The 24,452-nt window shown below is 37.2% G+C and overlaps 1 protein-coding gene across 1 annotated transcript in view; it reads left to right on the top strand.

Moving 5' to 3' along the window:
- Positions 1-24,452, top strand: part of TYR (tyrosinase) — a 100,195-nt gene that overhangs the window by 24,495 nt on the left and 51,248 nt on the right. Inside the window, exon 3 of the mRNA XM_082684398.1 lies at positions 13,242-13,389. Coding sequence (XP_082540524.1) covers positions 13,242-13,389 — 148 coding nt within the window. The remainder of the gene's footprint in view (positions 1-13,241; positions 13,390-24,452) is intronic.

Raw genomic sequence — 24,452 nt, 5'->3', positions numbered from 1 at the left:
AAAGGTAAACCAAGTCTTAACTACAGAGAACAAATTGATGATTACCAGAGGGGAGTTGGATGGGAGGAATGGGTAAAACAGGTGATAAGGATTAGGGGGTGCACTTACAATGACCACCAGGTGTTGTAAGGAAGTGCTGGATCACTAACTTGTACACCTGAAATTAATATTATGCTTTGACTAACTGGAATTTAAATAAAAACTTTTTTAAAAGAAGGGGAGAATATCCCAAAGTGATTATTTAGTTCATTGGTTATAGATTTCAGTGGAAATTTATAATAGAGCTTTAGCTAGATCCAGGGGCAAACATGTGAAGTAGAAGATTGTTTACAATGCCAAGTATGTGTGAGATAAAAACTATCAAGGTCTTTTAAAAAATTCATTAAAGTTGCTGCTTATACAACTCTAGGGATGCCATCCAATTTTTATTATATTGTGCTCCAGAGAAGGAAATTATAAAATAATGATCTAAATGGAACTCCCTAGGGTTGTACATTTTTATTATGCTATAAATCTATCCTCCCTTAAAACTAAAACTTAAAAAAACTAATAGCTAACAGTTGTTGAGAGGTTACTAAATGTTAGGTACTTTAGCAAACATTTTTTTCTACCTTTTATCAACGTTATCCTAAGTGGTAAGTTTTATTTATTATCCCCAATTTTATGGATTTAAAAAAAGTATGTCAGAAAGGCAAGGTCATCTGCTTATAGCAACATCAATCATAAGTGGCAGAGCTAGAATCCAAAATCAAACTGAATTTTGACCTCCTGATCTCAATTGGAAATGTTTAGAAATTTGACAAGTATACTACCATCCTTGCAGAGAGATCCCTAGAACTCAAGACATGAGACCCTGGGTAGGCTATTTACATTCACATAGCACAACTGTTTCATCTACAAAATGGAGGTAATATTTCTGTACTATCTATCTCCAAGTGTTCATTTGAGTTTCAAGTAAGAATCGTTTGTTAAATATGGAAAGCCTCTGTTATACTGCGATGAAGAAAATTATTTTATTTTATTTTTTTAAGATTTTATTTATTTGACAGATCACAGGTAGACAAGAGACAGGCAGAAGGCAGGATGTGGGGGGGGCGGGGGGGCGGGGGGCGGGATCCCTGCTGAGCAGAAAGTCCCATGCGGGACTGAATCCCAGGACCCTGAGATCATGACCTCAGAGGCTTAACCCACTGAGCCACCCAGATGCCCATGACGAAAATAATTTTAAAGATTTATTCATAATATTTGAAATGTATTATCTTTTTATCAATAATTTTGACCCAAACTCTATTTATTTTTATTTTTCATCCTCCAGTAAATTCAGAATCTTTTGATAGTTGCCTCACAGTAATTGAGTTATCAATAGAAGCTTTGAACATTAATGAACTTGGAATTATCATCTGAGTGTTTAAATAAGTAGAAGAGAATATACTGATAAAAGGATTAGTTTTATAGGCAGAGATACTTGAAATATGATCATTAATAAGGATAAGAAGCCAAAAGCAACTACTCTCTAAGTATGCCTTCCAAGATTCTACAGGTCATTAGTTCCATAATATTGCTGAGTTAATCTATTTATTTCTGCTTCCCTTTATTAGTGCTCACTTTAAAATATTGTAAAAAGAAATCCCAAATAATGCAGCTTAAAAAAGACAGGGTTTTTTGTGTTTTGTTTTTTTATTTTTGTTTTTGTTTTTTTGTTTTTTGTTATCATGAAACTTCAACAGAAGTAGATAATCCAGGATTGGTAGTGCAGTTCTACCATCTTCAACTCCCAACATCTAGACATTCTAACTCTTCATTTCAGGGGTGGCTCAGTTTTTAAACGTCTGCCTTTGCCTCAGGTCATAATCCCAGGGTCCTGGGATCAAGCTGCTTTGGGCCACTTCCGGCCCCCTGCTCAGCAGGAAGCCTGCTTCTCCCTGTCCCACTCCCCCTGCTTATGTTCCCCCCTCTCGCTGTGTCTCTGTCAAATAAATAAATAAAATCTTTAAAAATAAATAAATAAATCTTCATTTGAATATCTTCATCTTAATCAGCAAGAAGAGCACAAAGTAGGAAGAGGAATGTGTGTCCATTTCCCTTCTAACATAAGCTGGAAGTGTCTCTCGTCAATTCTGTTTTATCTCTCTGGTCAAATAGACATGGCCACACTTAGCTCTCAAGGGCAACTGAAAAATGTCATCTCCAGCTAGTGCCATGTGCCCCACTACATTTAGGATATTTATTATTAGGAAAAGGAAGAGAACTAGTACTGGTGAAGAAAATATCAGTTTCTTTACGATCCTTTTCCCTAGTGCTTGTTGAAATAATTTCCTTAGTGTTTTTTGTTAAATGAACATCAAGTATGTTCTGTCTACTATGTTTCATATAAGACAACAGTAAACCTGTAGTGGTAAGTGAAGTACCAAAATATTCTTTTGTTCCAGAACTTTCAAGTTACTAAATTGGAGAATTTATTATATAACTTAGGTTATTAGAGTAAGGTGCTAGAATGCACAGACCAAATATTTGTGTCCCCTCCAAATTCATATGTTGAAATCTTCTCCCTCCAGGTGAAGTGTTAGAAGGTGGGCCTTTGGGATTTAAAGAGGATTAGATGAGGTGATGAGAATGGAGCCCTCATGTGTAGGACTAGTCTCCTAAGAGTCACAGCAGAGCTTGCTTCCCTCTCTACTCTCTGCCACGTGTGGATACAACCAGAACTGTAGTTTGCAGACTGTAGGAGGACTTCACCAGAACTTGACCATGCTGGCACCCTCACCTTACAACCTCCAGAACCGTAAAAAATAAATTTCTCTTGCTTATAAGTCACATGGTTTATGATACTTTGTTACAGTTGCCCACATGGACTAAGACATTAGAGCCATAACAAACAAAGCCCCAAATCTTAGTGGTCTAACAAATAAAAATTGATTGATTGATTGCTCAAGCCACGCCCAGTTTAGATAATAGTTGGTGAGTGGCCTGTCATGTGGCTATTTTAGTGATTCTACCTACTCTCCCTCAGTTCTCTGGTGGATCTTCTGCATGTTCTTAGAAGACAAGAGAAGGGAGTGTTTGGAGGATCCTAAGGGAACAATATATGGGTCAAGCCTACAAGGGGTTTACCTACCTTCTGCCCATATTTCATTAGACCCAGTTCATTCACAGGGCCACACCTAAATAGGAGGTTGATCGTACATCCAGAGTTCAAAGAAATAGGTTTTTTGAACACAATGAATGGATATGGGTTGTTTCTTTCTCTTTGAGCCTTTTCAATTTTTTCTTCTGTAGGATTTAATAATTGCTGGAGGTTTTAGTTTTGGACTCACATTGAAGCCTCAATTCCCAATTTATCTGTTCTCACTTGCCATTGCTTTCTTCTTCCCACCGACCTTTATACAGTATTTTCCCACTTTATCTCATTTTCCACCAAGTAGAAGAAGGCCATGAAATTCTGTTCTCCCTAGCCATTAAAAAATTATTCTTCTTTCTCAATACCATCTCTCAAAATGCATCCCATTACCTACAGATGAATAATTATTTCTATTTGTGTGTTTTTTTTCTTTTTTTTTTTTAATTTATGTGTATCACCCCTCTCTTCTTTCCTAACATCTACTGTTTTCTCTCCCAGGTGGAACAACACCATAACTATTTTTCATACAAGCTCCTTGACCCTTTCTCTATATAAAGTTATTTATTGCATCAGGAGAATATTGAGAGAATGGCCTATTCAATAACATAAAAGCCAGATTCAGAGCCAAATCCTGACTCTGCCATTTACCAGCTGATTGGCTTTGGATAAACCATAATTTTTTCCATCTTAGTTTTCCCACATGAAAGTGGACTTGATGGTATCTTCTTTACAGAGTTACTATAAGATTAGGTTCCATAAGAACATTAGGAAAACAGCCTCGTGCCTACCACACAGAAATCAAAAGTGCTGTAACATCAAAAATCTTTGTTGCCAAGAGGTAATTAAGTAAAAACAAAGGTGAGTAAAATATATGAATCATGTTTCTATTATAGTTAAATTGTGGAGAGGAAGCTTTGTGATATGCAAGCACAAGCCTCTAGTTGAAATTGGTGGTTGAAAATGCAAACATACTTGTGAAAGATTCAATCATATTTTCAAGTGATTTTAATCAAAGGTATATTAACAATAATTACCTTGGTACAACACAGAGAATCTGGTCAGAAGTACTGTAATAGTGTTGTACTGTGACAGATGTTAGCCACGCTTGTGGTGAGCATAGCATGACATAGACTTGAGGAATTGCTATGTTGACCACCTGAAACTGATGTAACATTGTATGTCACCTATACTTCAACTAAAGAAAACTTACCTTTAATTTAACATAAGTAGAATCTTTATTAATTTTGCTTCCCTACAACTGACTTTATTTGATGCTCTCATACATTCATGACAATAATTCCTACACACAAATTTATAGATATGAGTGATGAGAAAGAAAGAATGGGATAAGGGAAAGAACACAGGATTTAGAATGAGAACATTGAAGAGATACTTTTGGCATTCACTACTCAAAAAGCATGTGATCTTCAATGTCACCTAGATGCCACAAACTTTTCATTTGCACTGGAAGCATGGTGGTACCTATTCTACCTCCCCTACGTGAGGAACATCCAGTCACATGTTGGAGTTGAATCATGTCTGCTGTGATAGCTGAAGTATCTTTTCTCTACTCTTTACTCAAAGACATCAAGTTGATACCTTGAAATTAACAATCATGGGAATATTTACACCATGAAAATTGACAGATGTTACAAAACAACATATTCTGCCCCTGCCCCATATTTCCCTTCTAAGATCTGGTTATTGGGCTTAGTGGGTTAAACCTCTGTCTTCAGCTCAGATCATGATCCCAAGGGTCCTGGAATCAAGCCCCGCATCAGGCTCTCTGATCAGCAGGGAGCCTGCTTCCTCCTCTCTCTCTGCCTGCCTCTCTGCCTACTTGTGATCGCTGTCATTTAAATAAATAAAATCTTTAAGATCTGGTTATTAATCTTTTGCTAACATACTACTGGGAATGTCCCATTAGAAAATGTGCCTGAAAATGTTTTTGCGAACTATAAAATATAATGCAAACATGTTAAAATATTCATTATAGAAAGTCATAGATATATAGATAATCTGTGACTTGCATATGAAAACGATCTTGCCTAATTAAAAATCAAGACATACATAAGATAGTAGGAAACATTTAAATCATTTAACTTGTATTTCACAGAATTGTTCTATTGAGTCACGCCAATGAAAGAATGTTATATAGAACCTTTGCAGGGTGACTAACCATCTCTGTTTGACTAGGATTATGGGGTTTCCCAGGACAAGGATTAGCTATCTAATTCACAAGGCCCAATGCAAAATGAAAATATGGAACACCTTGTTCAAAAAATATTAAGAATTTCTAGATAGCAACAGCAGAACATTAAGCCAAGTACGGGCAGTTCTGGGTGGGGAACACTCAGTTGCATGCTTGTGAAACCTGTCCTATCTATGACACAGGATTTTCAGTGCTAAAACCAGAACATTGTGGGGCAAACAAGGACCAGGATGGTTGGTTACCATACCTTTGCTTTGAAAAGAGTTGGCGCTAGCATTAGTATGCCATCAATTTTTAGCATACCCAGTGAAATATACCAAGTGTGCCAATTAGTATCAATTCAGTCATAAGTGAAGAACAGGAAAGTAATACAGCTTGAATAACACTTTGTCTATAAAAATCTTTGCTTGTTTCAGTCTGTACAATTTGGTGAACTAAATGACTCTGCTGTGTGGTTCAATATTCCTGTCTTGCCAAACACACAAATCTAATCTTAGAATATAGAAACCAATTATAAAATTTTCCTTAAAAATAAGTTTCAGACAAATTTTAAATGAAGAAACGGACAATTATCTTTGATGTGTAAAACCATTTTATTGATGCGTCTATAAACTCGAGATAAGATCTAAGAAATGCTGAAAAAATAATGAGATGATGTAAATTATATATGTGTTGTGTATTTATAACATGTATGTAAAGAAAATGATCACATACATGCATGCACATATAAACACCCACACACTGAGTTACTAACAGGTGAAATTAGTCTGATATTGAAAACAACAAACAATTTAAAGTGATGACACATGAAATAATTCTGTTTCTCTCTTTTATTGAGTTTAGGGAGATGACTATGACTACTTACCCATAGTCTTTGTATAAACAATGAAAATAATTAAAGCAGTGATTCTCAAACTTTAGAGTGCATTAGAATTGCCTGAAGACTTGTTGATGCAAATGGTAAATCCCACTGATTTCATTGCAGTAGTTCTCTGGAGGGCAAGAGTATTTGCATTTCTGACAAATGTATAGGTTAATGCTGCTGGCTCTGGGACCATATTTTTGAGAACCCTGGAATTTGTTGAGCATTTGTGACCTTAAATATCCATCTAATAATTATATGGTAAGAAGACATCATCCCCTGCTCCATTTGCTTCATTGCTCCATTCCCTGTTGTTGAAGGAATTTCCTGAGTCAAATTAAAAGTATTTTCTAATAAACATAAATGCTAATTAATTACATTTATGGCTGTAGACCTAGTACTTTATTTGAAAAATCTTGAAATTGGATTGAAAGTTAATGCTTCCATTATACCTAGGTACCTGCTTACAGCCAAGATCTTTTTTTTTTTTTTGGATGGGCAATATTGTATTTCTGCTGCAAGCAGTTTAAAGTATAAGCCTTTGTTAAAGTACTCAGCCATGAAATACAACCCCTCAAAATCATTGGGTATAACCTTGTGAGGCTATGCACTTCATAGTTCCTGAATTAAGTTGCACATTAGGAGACTAATTAGGGGGAATGTAGCCAGGGGCCAGACAGTCACTTTGCTTCAATCTTCAAAAACGCTAACATACCTTTGTCTATCTTTTTGCTTTCTTCTCTCCATTTATATCACTGAAACTCTAGTATTAAAAGAGGTTTGAGATGCACTGAAAATAAAATTAAATCAAATAAATATACTCTGTTCTGAAGATTTAACTATGTACTTTTTCACATTTCAAAGTCTACTAGGCATGATGAAGTGCAACATCTATAACCCAACTTCCTAGAAAGGAGCATACAGAATTAAACAAGATGGTGAAAATGCCCATTCAGTGCCTGCCACGTAGTAGTTGCTAATTTTCTTAAACATTATTTTCAAGGGTACACTTTGGAGCAGTTATCAGCTGAAATATTTTATCTCATTTTTAAAATTTATTTTTTTTTAAGAGAGAGAGAGAGTGCATAAGCGGGAGGAAGCAGAGGAAGATAAGAGAGATTCTCAAGCAGGTTCCACTCTGAACAGGGCTCAGTCTCACAACCCTGAGATCATGACCCTGAGATCATGACCTGAGCTGAAGTCAAGAGTCTAAACCATGAGAGACTGTCATCTCTGAGAAACAAAGTGAGGGTTTTGGAGGGTTTTGGTGGGGTGTATTAATTGAGCCTGGTGGTGGGTATTAAGGAGGGCACGTTATTACATGGAGCACTGGGTGTAGTGCATAAACAATGAATTTTGGAACACTGAAAAAAAATTAAACAAAACAGTCAGAGGCTTAATTGACTGGGCCACCAGGTACTACAACATGAAAATATTTTAAGGCAGAAGTGTGTGGTGTGTGATTTTAAGGGCAGAAGCATTTTTGGGCTTCCAGAATATAGGAGGAGAAAATTTCAAGTGAAGGGAATAATACATTCAGAGGTAAAGTTTTTAAACCGTGAGCTTAAGTTTGGAGGATGGAAAGCAATTTAACCTAAATCAGTGAATTTCAACACTGGTTTCACATTAAAATCCCTTGGGTATTTTTAAAACTCCAAGTGCCTGAGCCCCAATCTCTACCAATTAAATCTCAATCTCCAAGGGTTGGAGAGAGGCTTCAAAATTAAAAAACAAACAAACAAACAGAAAAACTCTCCAGAGTACTATTGGGGAGGAAATGAAAGAGAAAAGACACGGATTGATGAGCTGAAGTTTTGTGTTGTTAGGATCAGCCAGAAACTGTGGTTATTGACTTCCCATAGGAACGCAGCACGCAGACTTGAAGGCCTAACCCAGAGTACTTTGGGCAACTGTCACTGCCCTTCATGAAGAACTGGGAGCCATTTTGGCCATCTGCAACTGCTAACAAGAACCATGCTGGCTTACAGGACTTCTCATCCTGGGGAATCCTTGGACAAGAGCTAAGCAGTCACCCATTCAGGATCTTGCTGTTAATACAAGTAAACAGCAAGCTCATAAATTCATTTGCTAGTCCACAGGAAAAAGGGGCTTCCAAGGTGAATCAGCAAGTCGGCACAGATACAATCCAACTGCAGTGTACTTTTGGTTTGAAACTAATCAGAGCTATCTATCTTCGACTCCCTAATTCCGTCCATGACTAGCTTGAATTTAGATGTGCTAAGTAATAGATGTATAACTTCTATATAAGAAGTTATGTTGGGGTCCCTGGGTGGCTCAGTGGGTTAAGCCTCCGCTTTCAGCTCAGGTCATGGTCCCAGGTCCCTGCTCAGCAGAGAGTCTGCTTCCCCCTTTCTCTCTCAGCCTCCTCTCTCTGCCTGCTTGTGATCTGTCTGTCAAATAAATAAATAAAATCTTAAAAAAAAAAAAAAGAAGTTATCTAAGTTGTCTCATCTGTAAATTGGGACAATGATACTATTTATGTCACAAGTAGCCCCAGGAATTAAAATGAGATCACATACATAAGAGATATTTCAAAAACTTGATGTGTAAACAGTTTTTATTTCAGCCTGGAATTTCCTCTTTGACTTGCTCTTCCAAAAGAGAATTAAATTCTCAGCAAAAGAACCTACTGATAATAGTGTAATCCTTTCTTATTTTTCCAAGGTGATTTACTGGCCAAAAAATGAATTGTGTGAAGTAAAATAGAGAATCATTTATTCAAATTTTCACAATATTCAAGTCCATGACATTTTCTCTATTTTGTCTCTTAACAAGCAGCAGAGTAGAGCTCTTTGAGGGTCCCTTAAGATTTTATAGAGAGAAATTGAATTTAAAAAAAAGATATTATGGAGAGAAATGTATCTTTCCTATTCCCAGTCTTTATAGACTGGTATAAGTGAAGGATTTAAACATATTTTATATTTGGTTTTCTTTTAAATACAAAGATGTGAGAGCCTCTGTCTTTGTGGAAAATCAAAGCGAAATATTTGGTCCCTCCTCCTAAGACATTTCCAGTCTATCTGAAGAAACAAGATACGCACAGTTCATTTAGAAGAGTTAATATAATAAGATTATCTATTTAATAATCTTGTTCCTATACAAAGAGGTTGGGTGTTTGTTCAACCTGTATCTTTGAACTATTTCTGAGCATATCACAATAGTCTGACAAACTATATGTGCTTCTTATTCAGATGTCCTTTCTTAACTTTGGAGGCTTTCCCAGGTGCAATATCTGGCAAATTAGCCAAAGAAGTGAGCAAAGAAATACTAAGCCTTACCGAGAACTCTGTTAGGAATGTAATCCCACTTCCTAAAATCACCATAACTTTGGATGAGGGCATGCAGCAGGTAGGGCCATGGAGTTTAGGAAGGGGGGAGGTGTCCAGTGCTAGGATGGGTCCTGATGGTGGGTAGTTATGGCAAAAGAGACTTTTATGCAGTGAAAGTGCCTCATATTCTTGGTTAGTGGCTTTCATGATAAGCATCCATTGATCAAATGCAATGAGCTGAGAGAAATAGTAGGTACTACTGAGGAAGCCTCCATTTGTGCCAGATTCTGTACTCGTTGTATCACACCGGCTATCAAAATCATTCCTCATCAGAATCCAGATGGGCATTAATTATTCCCTCTCTTACCAGTGAAGAAACTGAGGCTCAAAAAAAGATAGCTATCTTGACAAAAGCTAGTAACAGAATTTAAAGTCAGGTCCTCAGAGCTCTAAAAATCTTTTCTCTATGGCAGTACCTTCAAACTGGGATAGACACCACTGCAGGTTCACCAAGACTTTCTATAGGATACATGGTACAGAACGTGTTAAAGAAATTTATTTCCAGGTCTTCCTCCCAAGTATATTTTTCTTTTCTTATCTTTTTTTTTTTTTAGTATTTTATTTATTTATATGACACAAAGAGAGAGAGCACACACAAGCAGGGGGAGAGGGAGGGGAAGAACCGGACTCCCCACCAAGCAGGGAGCCCGATGTGAGACTTGATCCCAAGAACCTGGAATCATGACCTGAGCTGAAGGCAGCCGCTTAATGGACTGAGCCACCCAGGCGCCCCCCAAGTATAGTTTTCTAAAATGGATCTTGAATGGGAAAGTTCCTGAAGGTTCTCCTTTTCCTCTGCTCCTTACCTGTTACTTGTCTTCTACTTTTCAGGATTAAAGCCTTCCTCTCATATATCCTAAATCCATTCTCAACAGAACACATTCTCAGAAGAGGTAAAAACTCACAGGTTGCCAAAAAGTAAAGCATTCAAAACATTGGTGCCAGCGTCGCTAAACAGCATGACTTTAATGTGTTAGGTGTTGAATATCTTGAAAGTCATGTGGTTTGTAAATAAATTCATAATTTATATGATTGCTTTAATTAAAGATGCTTGATTATCAGCTAATGAATCACATTATTTTGATGCCAGATCAGTGACTCATTTTTAGCATGTAACTAAAAGAGAGTTCAAATAATTTGTGAGATTACTATAAAAAATCTTTTATTCCTGTGCAGTTACTTTTGAGAGGAAAGTTTTCTCAGGACCCAGATTTAGTTTTTAATATTCAGAATAAGATTTATGCTAAACTTTATCCTATGTAGCAATGGATTAATAGTGAATAATTTTTAATTAATGATCTTTCACCAATATATTAAACTTTCAATAAAATTTTACTTTTATATTTAATATTTTGTAAAATGTTTTAATATATTTATATGATTTTGATAAGCTGTTTATGGCTAAAATATTTGATGATAAATTAACCCAGATTAGATTAATGTTTCCATGAGAGTTTTAAAAAATAATTTTAATTTCTATACCTATTTTCATCGCAAAAAAGTTTTGGTGTTTTTTTTAAGATTTATTTATTTGTTTATTTGACAGAGAGAGAAATCACAAGTAGGCAGAGAGGCAGGCAGAGAGAGAGGAGGAAACAGGCTCCCCGCTGAGCAGAGAGCCTGATTGAGAGGCTCAATCCCAGGACCCTGAGACTATGACCTGAGCCGAAGGCAGAGGCTTTAACACACTGAGCCATCCAAGTGCCCCAAAGAAGTTTGTTTTTTTTTTTTTTTTAATCATGCATATCTTGTATAATATTTAGGAATGTTTCTGTGGAAAAAGAGAATGTGAGATAAGTCCAAAAAGGAAACCTCATAAAATTACACATGATAATAGGGTTTGTTTAGGTATTCTTGATATGGGTATAGTGAATGAAGTGGATACATTTTTAAAACGTGATATTAAATTTTTAGTTTTGCATTTGAACTATTTGCAAAATATCTGAAGCTATATCCTCTGAAAGTCTTTACAATTTTAATTAAAATAAACTGGATCTACTTAATAGTATGTAAGAACATATATAAAATGTGGTCTTAAAACTTTTCTTTGGTGTTATCAAGGGTAAAAGCTTAAAGACCATTCCTATACAGAAGTTTGTCTTCCATGATATGGGATTCATTGCTACATAGGAAAGGCAGTAAACCATTGCATATTCAATAGCCTGAACTCTAGAAGAAGACAAGCTTGTGTCCCAACCTCATTTCTCTTATTTTTAAATCTTGCAAGTTTCTTGTGTAATTTAATTTTTAAATCTTAATTTTTCTTATTTATTTTTAAATCTTACATATGCTACCTGACTTCTCTAAGCCCCCTTTTTCAAACTGATGTGATGGAGGTAATAAGGGTACCTAATTTGTAGGATCACTCTGAAGGGCATATGAAAAATCATGTCAAGCTCTTAGAAAAATCTCTGTGTACAGTAAAAGCCTTATGTATATAACCATAAAAGTTTCATAGACAAGAGGGGAGGGAAGTGCATGTTCTTAAGCTAAGCTCCCAGTAGGAGCAAGGCTTAGCATGGTCTCTGAGAATGAGCACAGAAGTTTCAAAAGGAGAGGAAAAAAATCACAGACTAAGGGTTAGAAATACTGTGAGCCACAATGGTGGTCGAGCACAGTGCATCAAATGTAGAAGTCAAGATCTGCCCCTTTAAAAATGAACAGGTTGACAACAAGATAATCCTAGTTGCATAAAATTAGCTAGATCTTCCCTCTTCCCTGCCCCAAAGTGCCTTCACTGTGTGTATCCTACCTTCATAATCATCATCTTCCAGTTTCTGTTTGATATTTCTAAATTCTGAGATTTAATAATGTGCCCTAGGCCAAGGGCATCCCCCAACGAGGTTGCTGCTTAGAATTTAACTTTGGTAAATGGGACTTCTTTGTCTGGTTCTGAATCTGAGTTCTACTTATGTTTTGCCTCCATGAACTCTGAAATGCTACCTTCTTCTTCCTCTTCCCAGGGACTGTGTGAAAGAGAACACAAAATAACCAGAGCTCAGGTCTTGAAATTTAGTTGATCAGAGTTAAAATGGAAATAATTGACAGAGTTGCTGAAAAGATTGGAGGACATACGCCACAAAAAGCATTTACATGATTAATATTCAGAAAGTAATAGCTCACATTATCATTATTCTCCCACGATTAATATTCCTGATACAGTGAAAGGAACCATTTAATGGAGCTCTGATTAATTTTGAAGTGAATAATTTGCGAAATCAAACACAATCTGACCTGATGTCCGCTGGGCTGTGATGCGGAAGGTCACAAATTTTCTGTTTTCTCTGGAACCAGAAACCAAAATTAAAAGTAACCATCAGAGCTGGGAAGCAAGGAGTTACATAACAGGCTGGAAAGATCTGCTCTAAGTGCCATTAAAGACTGAAGGGAGACTGACCATGCTGATTAGTATAAAAAGGTCCTATCACTTTGCAGTATCTAAAGGAGATATAATGGGCGGAAGCAACAGGAGGGAACATGATTGGCTCCACTTACACCATCCGGTTAATCAGTCCACTGTACCTAGATTAATAGCTTTCCATTCCACCAGGATTTATTAAATAAGCAGTGGGCATCCAAAATGTAAGCAATCTCAATAGAATCTCAAGTATAATCACAAACCAAATGAGATAAGCATTGAGGTTTTCAATTATTAATGCAAACTGACTTTTTTCTTTCCAATTTTCTTTTTGCCCACAGGATTTGCTAGTCCACTCACTGGGATAGCAGATGCCTCTCAAAGCAGTATGCACAATGCCCTGCACATCTATATGAACGGAACGATGTCTCAGGTACAGGGATCTGCCAACGATCCTATTTTTCTTCTTCACCATACCTTTGTTGACAGGTTGGTTGACACTTTTTCATAAATTATGTGCTTGTGGGTGTTAAATGTAGTGGGACTTCATTACATGAAAGCTAAGAAATTATGGTAATCTATTGTCTCCGATCAGATTCTCCCAAAAACAGCCCTGAAACTAAGAATTTGGATGCAAATGTTTTATTAAAGAGAAACCAGTAAGAGAATGGGTAAAACACAGTAAGAAGGGGGAAAAAGCCAAATAAGAGTACAGTTTCAGTTGAAGTCCCAGACTCAGCCAGATTTTGGTAGAGTATGAAATTACACTTCAGTTTGTCTTTCCTGAAAACAAGGGAACTGAGTTTTTGTATTACCGTATCAAATAGTCATTGGCTACAGGTTGCCCTGAGGTAGGAGCTGTAAAGCTTCCAGACACTAGTCCATTCCAGACTAACCGTGTGGCTCCCAAGCCTAAGGGCAGTCTTCTGAAAGTGGCAGGGTCCTGTGGCCAGGGGTCAAGCTTGTAGTTTCAGAGAGGTGGGCGCACAGAGTTGGCACAAGGTGTCTAAGGCCACCTCAGCAGGACATAGATCTGCTATATCTCTCTTCAAAACATTTTCTTTCTCTCTGCCAATGTTATTTCTTCTTTTCCAATCTCAGACCCTCAATAGAAGCAGATATGTCTTTGATCTCAACCATCGGCTTGAGCGTTATATGATTAGCTCTCCAGATACGATGCAATATGGCCCAGCCATCTTGTTTAATGTGCCTTAATTCTCCTGGAGCCTTTTTTACTCTTATTAACCCTCTTCCTCTTTGTTACGTGTGCAGTGCTTACCTTTAAAGAATTTAAACTTAACCATAGGTGATGATAGCAGAAGAGAAAGTACCTGGAGGAAGGTCAGCTGTCTGTTTCTGGAGTTCTTCAAGAAGACAGGAGAAGTAAAGCATTGAATCATGATAGATGAATGGAGGGCTCTTTTTTCTTTCTTTTTTGTCTCCTCTTAGGGAGTTTTCTCCACTGTATAAAGGGCACAGATTTATACCTGCCATTAAGATAATACTTTCCTTCTCTGTGGTAAATACAACAAATTCTGTTTTTCCTGTTTTATTTTTTTAATGGTTTTATTTATTTATTTGACAGACAAAGGTCACAAGTAGGCAGAGAGGCAGGCAGAGAGAGAGAGAGAGAGAGAGAGAGGAGGAAGCAGGCTCCCTGCTGAGCAGACAGCCTGATGTGGGGCTCAATCCCAGGACGCTGGGATCATGACCTGAGCCGAAGGCAGAGGCTTAACTTACTGAACCACCCAGGCACCCCTGTTTTTCCTGTTTTAAAGATAAAGAAACTGAAACTGAAAATTAGATGTTTTACTCATATTGTCACCATTTCTTACTCACTCATTTCCCCAAAAGATGGACACAACATCAGATAAAAAAGTAACCAACCATGAGCATGGACTATTATTAGGCACATTGTTGTTGTCTGCAGGACAACTCCAATATTATAGGAATTAAGTAATAGTCCAAGTCACGTTTCATTCAGAAATCAGGTTTTTTTTTTTTCTTTTTAAAGATTTTATTTATTTATTTGACAGATATCACAAGTAGGCAGAGAGGCAGGCAGAGAGACAGGAGGAAGCAGGCTCCCCGCCGAGCAGAGAGCCCGATTGGGGGCTCGATCACAGGACCCTGAGATCATGACCCGATCCGAAAGCAGAGGCGTTAACCCACTGAGCCACCCAGGCGCCCCCAGAAATCAGTTTTTAAGAAAGTGTATAAACACCAAAATTATGATATTAATATGATATCATAATTACCTATATCCATGTGGAAATGAGGGATCAGGAGGCTTGGAAAAAACATTTTATCAGAAAAGATAGATTGAACTCTTTTTATGAAATCATTTTTACATCCTATTGTCCTTGTGAATTCTTGGCATTTTTTGATCTTTAGTGTCCCATAAACCTTAAAGAATTTTAGAATTCCTAGACACTTGATGCTTTAAGCAAGAAATCAGCACACTGTGGCTTATAGGCCAATCTGTCTTCTGACTTATTTGTAAGTCAGGATTGATTGAAACCACAGTCATTCATTTATAACTTGTCTGCGGCTGCTTTTATGCTATGAGGGCCAAGCTGGGTAGTTGCGACTGAGGCCATGGGGCACAAAGTGGAAAATATTTAGTTTCTGGCCTTTTATAGAAAAAGTTTGCTGACCCCTGCTAAACCACAGAATTCCATATTTATATAACAGATAAGAAAAAAAAAGTTGATCTTTAGCTAGCTTGCTTTTATCTGTCTTTATAGAAAATAGTACAATTGAATTCAGTGTGTAGAAGCATGTTTGTTTGGCAGAGATAAAACCATTATGCAGATGTATGGATTTTAAGCCTCTCTGTCACTCTAGAAAATTAAAATGTTCTACTCTCTTAGAATTCCCTGCTAATTCTATCTTACCATTAGGTATCTGTATGGTTATTAAAATAACTGAAAAATAATAAACAAATGACCAAGTAGTTTCTCCCTCAGCCCACAGAGCCAAGCTGAGGAAGATTCTGGGTATGGAGAAAAAGCACAATTAGGAAGGCTAGAGACCATGGATTGCCACATAATACCGTAGCACGTGAACTTTCCTCTCAAGACTCTTCTCAGTCAGATGGTCAGTTCACCACTATTCTGTTCTTCATGCATGTATTTATTAGGTACCCTCTGTGTGCTGAGTATATTTGCCTAAATATTCCACATTCTTTCTTGCCTCAATGCATTGCTTATACCATTCTCCAAACCCGGAACATGCTTGTCCTTTAGTCATCTAATTTTTTTTAAGATTTTATTTATTTATTTGACAGAGATCACAAGTAGGCAGAGAGGCAGGCAGAGAGAGAGGAGGAAACAGGTTACCAGCTGAGCAGAGAGCCCGATGCGGGGCTAGATCCCAGAACCCTGGGATCATGACCTGAGCTGAAGGTAGAGGCTTTAACCCACTGAGCCACCCAGGCGCCCCTAGTCATCTAATTTTTATGGCAACTTTAAGACTAAGTTTCAATTTTCACCTCCTTCATGAAGTCGACCCAGACCATACCTGTCTATAACCATCTTTCCCATCCAGAGTGTGCTGGAGTCAGCCCACAGTAGCTAGCAAGATCTAATATGGACATCTTTCCCCAACTTTTCTTTAGGAACCTCAAGCTATAGTTTGAAATTAGCCATGGTGGGAGTATTTATACCATGAAATCGGCAAATGCTGCACATCAAGGATTTTATTCTGTCAGCTGTTTATTAAAATAATGGCCAGGACACCACTCTTCCATCTATGAACTCATGCCACATTCTCTCTTTACTCTTCATTTAGGACACGTCATTTGCATTGTTCTTGATTTATGTCATTACTCATTTGTGCTTTGTCCCTCTCACTAATCTGTGAACTACCTAATTAGGGCTCATGCTTGGTATTATATTTGTTTTTCTCACAGTATTTTGTCTAGCCTACAATGAATAAATGTCTAATCAATTTCTATCAAATAAACAAATGATTGAAAAAAAACCTTAGCACACTGCATTTGCCACAGCTACAAAAGGAAGGACAGAGAAGCCATTTTAATTGAAGAATTTTTTTTTAAGTCTTAAAAAGCAAAATGTAATAAGCATGTAATGCTATGAACATGTCTTAAAATTTTAGCATGTTTCTAGACCATCAGACCTGACTGTACACATTGAGGAAACAATAGTGAGACAGGATTCTTGGTCTGAAAAAGCATAGTCTATTGGGAAATATAAACATGCAAGCCATGGTAGTACATTATGACTCATGCCCAGTCATGGGAGGCATTCTTAGAAAGCTGCATAAAACAAGGATGATATAAGAGCCGATCCCTGAAGGGCAGCAGGCCTACAAGACAAGAATGAATATTCAAGGATCAGAAGCACAACTCCTGTCTACTTGAGACCAGTCACAAATGAGGAGTATAAACTGAAGAAGAAAATGCAAGATTGGCTTATAAAACAAGGGAATAAGCCTCAAAGCTCATGGGAAGAGAAGCTCATGACATTCGGGTGCCAAGTAGTCTGTCATCAAAATGTGCCAATGTTGAAAAAAGAAAGTTGAAAGCTAATTCCAATTCTCTCTACCACTTAAAAAAAAAAATCAGAAAATAGACTCAATATAACAATTTTAAAAGATAATATACATTTAGTTTTTACTATATTTGAGGCACTATTCTACACTATTCACAAGTTCTAGTTCATTTAGTTCACACCCAGTCTGTAACATAGGTTCCAGTATTATCCTACTTTATAGATTTAAAAAAGAGTTATGGAGATTATATAGCTAGCAAAGGACAGAGTTGAGAGCTAAGCAATGTAGTCTTTTCTTCTTCTTCTTCTTCTTCTTCTTCTTCTTCTTCTTCTTTTTTTTTTAAAACAATGTAGTCTTACTACAGAACCAGGTTCTTCACCATTATGGGCAACTGCCTAGGGATCTGAACTATAACTGTCCTTCTGATTGCTCTTAGGTTGAAGATAAAACATTTTCATTAAAAATTCACTCATTAAAAAAAATTCATTCCTTTGTCAAACATTTTAAGTTTTTACTATATTCCATATACCGTGTCAGATACTATGCCTGTTTTATTTGTTGAGATAAATAAAAACTCTTAAACTTGGGTGCTTGCCGTCTTCCAAAAAAGAAAAAATAAATTAGCAATCATAGCAATGTACTACAGCCAATAAAAGAAACATGAGAGGTATATGAATCCAGAAATGAAAAGCCTAACTCTGCCTTGAAAATTAAATTCTTTCCAGAAAAGACTCTCCTTTGATTTATTCTTAAAGACGAGGAAAAGTTACAGATATGACAATGAAGGAAAGGAAGTGTATGTCATACTTACAGAACAAAACTGGTAAATCCTAAGACAGAGGAAATCATGTTGAAGAAATTTTATTTAGACAAGCTGGAGAACAGGTTCCCATAGTAGTATCAAGATTAATATCAGATTTGAGGGTCCTGACATGTTCTTGGCTTCTTTGAAAGACTTCTTTAAAAACTATATTGAAATATTTTAGTTTTTATTTTTGTTTTCTCATAAATTAAATAAAAAGATAATATAAAGTAGCAGATTAAGGGAAATTACCTAAAATCCATTCTGCAATTTAGAAAATTCAGAAAAGTAGAGAAAGGAACAAATTAACAAGAGAAGTCTCACTCCACCCTTCCAATATACACTAAAAGAATTATATTTGCACACAAATCCATACTTTTTGCCTACTTAGTAATCTCAGATATATTTCGACATTTGTTTATGTAGGTCTTTCCCTTTCCTTTTGAAAGCTTTATAGAATTTCATTGCATATCAAGAGAATGAGATGAGTCACAGAATGGAAGAAAATAATTGCAAAATACATATCTTATAAAGGACTTAATCCAAGATATAAAAAGAACTCAACATTCAAGAAGAAGAAAATGAATCCAATTAAAAAGCACGTCAAAGTCCTTAATAGACACTTCACTAGAGAAGATATACAATGGCAAATTAAGTATATGAAAAGATATTCCACATCATATGTCATCAGGGAAATGCAAATTAAACCATAATACATACACCGATTAGGATGGTCAGAATCTGCGGACACCACCAAATACTGGTAAGGTTGGAGTGGGACCAGACTCTCAATCATTGCTGGTAGAAATGCAAAATAACATGACCAGTTTGGAAGACAGTTTGGCAGCTTTTTACAAAACTAAACCTCCTTTTGCCATGTGATCCAGCAATTATGCTTCTTGGTATTTACCCAGAGGAGCTGAAAACACATGCCCACACAAATATCTGTGCATGGAAGGTCATAGCAATCTCATTTATACTTGCCAAAGCAGGGAGGTAACCAAAATGTCCTTCAATAGGTGAGTGGATAAATAACCTGTGCTATATCCAGACAGTGGATTGTCAGAGATAAAAAGAAATGAGCTATTAAGCCACACAAAGACATGAAAGAAACATAAATATATATTATTAAGTAGAATAAACCAATCTGAAGAGGGTACCAGTTGTAGAATTCCTACTGTACAACGTTCTGGAAAAGGCAAAACTATGGAGACTATAAAATGATCAACGGTTCCCAGAGGGGAGAAAGGGGGCAAAGAATAGGCAAAGCACAGAGGATTTTTAAGGCAGTGAAAATACACTCTGGGATATTATAATGATGGATATAAGTTGTTATACATTTTTCTAAACCTGAAGAATGTATACCACCAAGAGTAAACCCGTATGTAAACTATGGACTGGGGGAGGTAAAGATGCATCAATATAGGGTCATCAGTTGTACCAAATGTATCGTTCTGGTGAAGGATGTTGCTCATGGAGGAGATGAAGCATGTGTCCGGGCAGAAGGTAGACGGGAAGTCTTCGTACCTTCCAATTTTGTTGTGAACCTAAAACGTCTCTGAAATAAAGGAAAATGGTTATGGGTTGGTTGATGTTTTAAATAACTGAAATCATGACATGACACTATATTCTTTTTTCTTTTAATTTTTTATTTGTTATTAACATATAATGTATTATAAGCCCCAGGGGTACAGGTCTGTGAATCGCCACACGACACTGTATTTTTGCTGCTTAATATCAGGCAAAGCACTATTAGGACTCGTAAATAGAAAGGTATTAGGGACGTGGACAATGAAGGCATTGATGAACCTCTAGGAACTACCCATAAAGCATACAATTTCTGAAAGACTTAATAGTCATTTACTTATATGAATATTAATAATAATGAATGTTAATGTTATTTACTTGTACAAATTTAACTTAAGGAAGGCTGAGTATCTCTTCCTCTTTGAGAACTCTTTCCATGTAACTCATCAATAGTAACTAACAAATACACCTACTTATTTCTACCTCTCATTTCATCAGATGGATGGACAAAACTTTTTGGCTTTTCCAGGAGCCCCCTAAGAAATCGCATAGAGAGTTTTAGGTGTAAAAGATATTCTAAAAGATTTATTTAATTTTTTCCATATTTAGGATCTGATGTGGGCAAGACAGAAATTAAAGAAGTTATCAGAGGAGAATTGAACACTTGATTAAGATGGGATTATAGGTGACTGAGAAACAATATTTGGTCAAAATGTCAATAAAACACTTTAAAATAAGAAAAAGAAGGTAACATGATTATAAAGAATCTTAACTCTTTAACAGGAGAGGAAAGAGAAACCTTTGGTTTTTTGTTCTTTCTTATAGTCAGGAATATAATAAAGTCAACATAAAGTACAGAAAATTGTTCTGGTTAGACACAGAATCTCTGCTATCCAGAAAGTAAAGAATAATCCTTCATATTGTAAGCAAAAATAAGCAATAAACTAAGGAAGTAAAACCAAGCCATCAAAATGGAAAACATTTGCTAAGATTTTTAATAAATTTTATAAATGTTTTTCAACCTTAGGTATTCTAAATCAGGTCAAATAAAATTTACTTTCCACATTTTGTCTTTTATTAGATCCTTCATATTGTGGATCAAACTGACATTTAAGACAAGAGTTTGGGTATTAAGGAGGGCATGTATTGCTGGAGCACTGGGTGTTATACGTAAACAATGAATCATGGAACATTACATCAAAAACTTAAGATGTACTGTATGGTGACTAACATAACATTTAAAAAAAGAGTTTAAGGGCTCCACAAGGTCAGTACTAATTTCATAATAATATTAAGATATGATTAACATTCAATGTGTTCATCATTGCTCTCTTTAAATGAATCAATAAATGTGTAAAAAAAATTCCATTGTATGGATACACTTTAATTTAGTAATCACTTTTTAACAGGCATTTTGATTGTTTCTCCCTCTTTTTTTTTTTGCTAAACAATGTGTTTATATATGTGTATATATATACATATACCATATATATTTTGAACATGGTGAGTATAACTAAAGAACAAATTCTTATCATTGAAATTGAAAGGTAAGAGGTTAAATACATTCAAAATTTGTAGGTATTTCTAAATTGCCTTTCAAAAATGATTGTGCCAACTACATTCCCACAAGTAGAGAATGAAAGTATTTCCTTCACCCTGTACCTTCACCTGCAGCAGAGAGAGGTCATCAGCTTTATTAACCTTTGCTACTCTGAAAAGTAGAAAAATATCTATTTGAATTTCTCTATTTCCTGTTCATATTATAGATTTTTTTCCTAAAATATGTTGACATTTGTGGTTATTTTAGATTGGGTTTGGGTTTGTTTGTTTTTGCCTTTTTACTATTAAATTGTAAAGGCTCTTCATAATATTTTTAAAAGTTAGTCCTTCTGTCATAAATATTACAAGTATTTTCCGCATTTTAAAATCATCTTTTAAGTTTTAATGGTATGCTGCTCATTTAAGAAACTGATTGTTTTCAGACAGCCTTTTTTTTAACTTAAACTTTTGTTTGTGGCATCAGTGTGTTTGCCTTCTTGTTTTGCGGTATTCTTATCTGTAAAAAGAATGGATTGTTATAAAAGCTCCAAGGTTCTTTCTGGACTTTACAATATCCTGGGTATTTTAAGAAATGACAATAGAATGCATTAGCACAATTATAGGCCTTTCACAGGTTTCTTAGTGACAGTTTAATCATGCTTTTTAGTTATGATTAATAGGTAACTGACAAGTCCAATTCATAGTTAGTTTTTTTTTTTTTCCTCTGCCACTCAGAATAAGGAGCACAAGGGACTCTATCTATTCTCAGGTTTGTTAAAAAAAAAAACCACAAAAAACAAAAAACAAATTCCTGGTAAAAAGAGAAGGTCGAGGAGTGATAACCCTAAAAGAAAGAATAGGTTGGGGTGTTATTTCTCCTTTTTCTTGAAGAAGATCAGATTTGGGGCATGCTAAAAATAGAGGGATTTGAAATTTGAAACCAATCTAACACTACAACACCCATCAAGCATAGCCGATGCTTAAACAATGGAAGTCAGGGTTTTTTTCGCTACAGTTTCCTCAGGAAGGAAGAAGAGCATGGGTGCCTACCAGAGGGTGTACAGTGGATAAATGTCAGAACCATAGAAAAGGAGCTTTGGAAACACTTCCCTTTCCTTGACACATATTCCTTCCAGAAAGACTCCTGTGGACAAAAGCGAGCACACCTCTACATGCAGGTGTTCATCTGTTAATTCCACACTACGCGCCCTCTTTGTTTCGTGCACCATAGGAAGCCATGGGGCTGCATCAGTCACTAAATACCTAATGCCACGCAGTCCAGATATGTAAATAAGCAACACAAAACAAGATGTAATTTCTTTAGTAACAGTGGTTTAATAGTCGGGGACATGTGAAAGAACAGAAAAGATGTGAGGACATCTGTAGCCCCCGCCCCAAACCCCACACAGGATGGCTGGTCTATGAACACTTGTTAGGGTCTCCTGTGGGGAATACTCTTATCACTGGTGACTTTATGAAGAAGGAGTGGGATTTTGACTTGTGAATTTTGGTAGTAAAAACCTTCCATGCATAGGGAACAAAACAAGAAAGGCAGAGAAGTGTGAGGTTTAAAAACAAAAACACTTCAGGGAAGAGATGAAAGTTAAAATACAGTTAAGGGACGCCTGGGTGGCTCAGTTGGTTAAGCAGCTGCCTTCGGCTCGGGTCATGATCCCAGCGTCCTGGGATCGAGTCCCACATCGGGCTCCTTGCTCAGCGGGGAGCCTGCTTCTCCCTCTGCCTCTGCCTGCCATTCTGTCTGCCTGTGCTCGCTCTCTCCCCCTCTCTCTCTCTGATAAATAAATAAAATCTTTTAAAAAAAATACAGTTAAGACGCTTGAGAGCACAGCGAACAGCTAACGGGGCCGACTGCGCCCCGAATGCCAAGTGCATCAGGTGGCTTGACTTGTTCAACGCTCCGGCGATCCTACCGGTGAAGTGCCATTTTCATCCTTAGCTGAGGGACGAAGAGACTGAGGCACAGAGGGGTGAAGTCAACTGTCAGGCTGTGTTCTGAACCTGGACTACAGGGTTCTTCATAAAGAATTTAGAGAGCGGAGGAAATGTATCTAGAGAGAAAGAAGAGACTCTTCCCTCAACAGAGGAGCAGAGGCTGCCAGAAGACGTGGTTATTTTGAGCACTAGCAAAGCAGCATGGTTTAGTGCAGCAGGAGAGGATTCCAAAAACAAGGTGGTTAAAAAAAAAAAAAAAAAAAAAAAAAACCCTTAAGGAGCTCAGAGTGGAGGGGGGCAGGGAGCAACGGGGTGCAGGGGGATGTGAAGGAGAGCAAAGACAGGGCCCGGAAATGGAGCGGGGAGGCTTCCATCAGCATTGCCCAAAAGCTTAACTTTTCACTGATTGTTAAACCCCCTTCTGATGTCGGGGGGGGGGGGGGGCTCTTCTCCGTCAGACTGACAGAGCAGGCACCTGGCTCTGGGGCTTAAGGAGGCGGTGGTAGAGAAGGCAGGCCTGGCACTCCCCCTGTAGGAGCTCATGGTCTGGTTCCCAGACTGTAAGTATGGAAGACAGTGCTCTAGTCCATGAACCAGGACACTCACAGGCCTGTGAGCATGTCGTGGCGTGGCTTTGTGATACTTGTGTGACCTTGGGAAGCTTGCTGAACCTCTCCCAGCCTTATTTTCCTCTTATAAGATGGCAGTAGTAATACTGCCTTCCTCAAAGGAATATCACTTTACACTTTAAAAACTGTAACACGTTATACAATGACTAGCTGTTGTAAAGAGGATGGAGAAAAGGGGACTTTTAAGAGCTCATAGGGTGCTTTTGTTTTTTACCCACTGTTTTCCTCGGGTTCCTCAGTATTGATAACACCCCATCGGTTCTCCTGTAGCCTGTCTCTTGAGTGCATGGGAATCTCAGCTAGGTACAGACGTGAAGCAGAACGTTCCAGGGATGGCAAGCGTGCTTCACAACACAGCTGCAGATTAATTACATCTTTTGGAGAGGCTTGTTGGCTATATTTGCTACTGAGGCTTCCCCTCCACTCTACTCCCCAAGCATCCCCTGGGCCATCCTGCAAGGAAGGCTGCCCTGATCCACATGCCCATAAAGCAAATGCCTTGCCAACTTGGCAGCCTAGAAATAGTCTAGGCAGAAGGCAGGTCCCTGAAGCTTTGGGAATGAACAGCAGATTGCTTGCCTGCTGGT

Source organism: Mustela nivalis, assembly GCF_964662115.1.
Source record: "Mustela nivalis genome assembly, chromosome: 9".
Taxonomy (NCBI): Eukaryota; Metazoa; Chordata; class Mammalia; order Carnivora; family Mustelidae; genus Mustela; species Mustela nivalis.
Note: the sequence above shows the minus strand (reverse complement) of the source record. Positions and strands in the feature narration are given on the sequence as shown.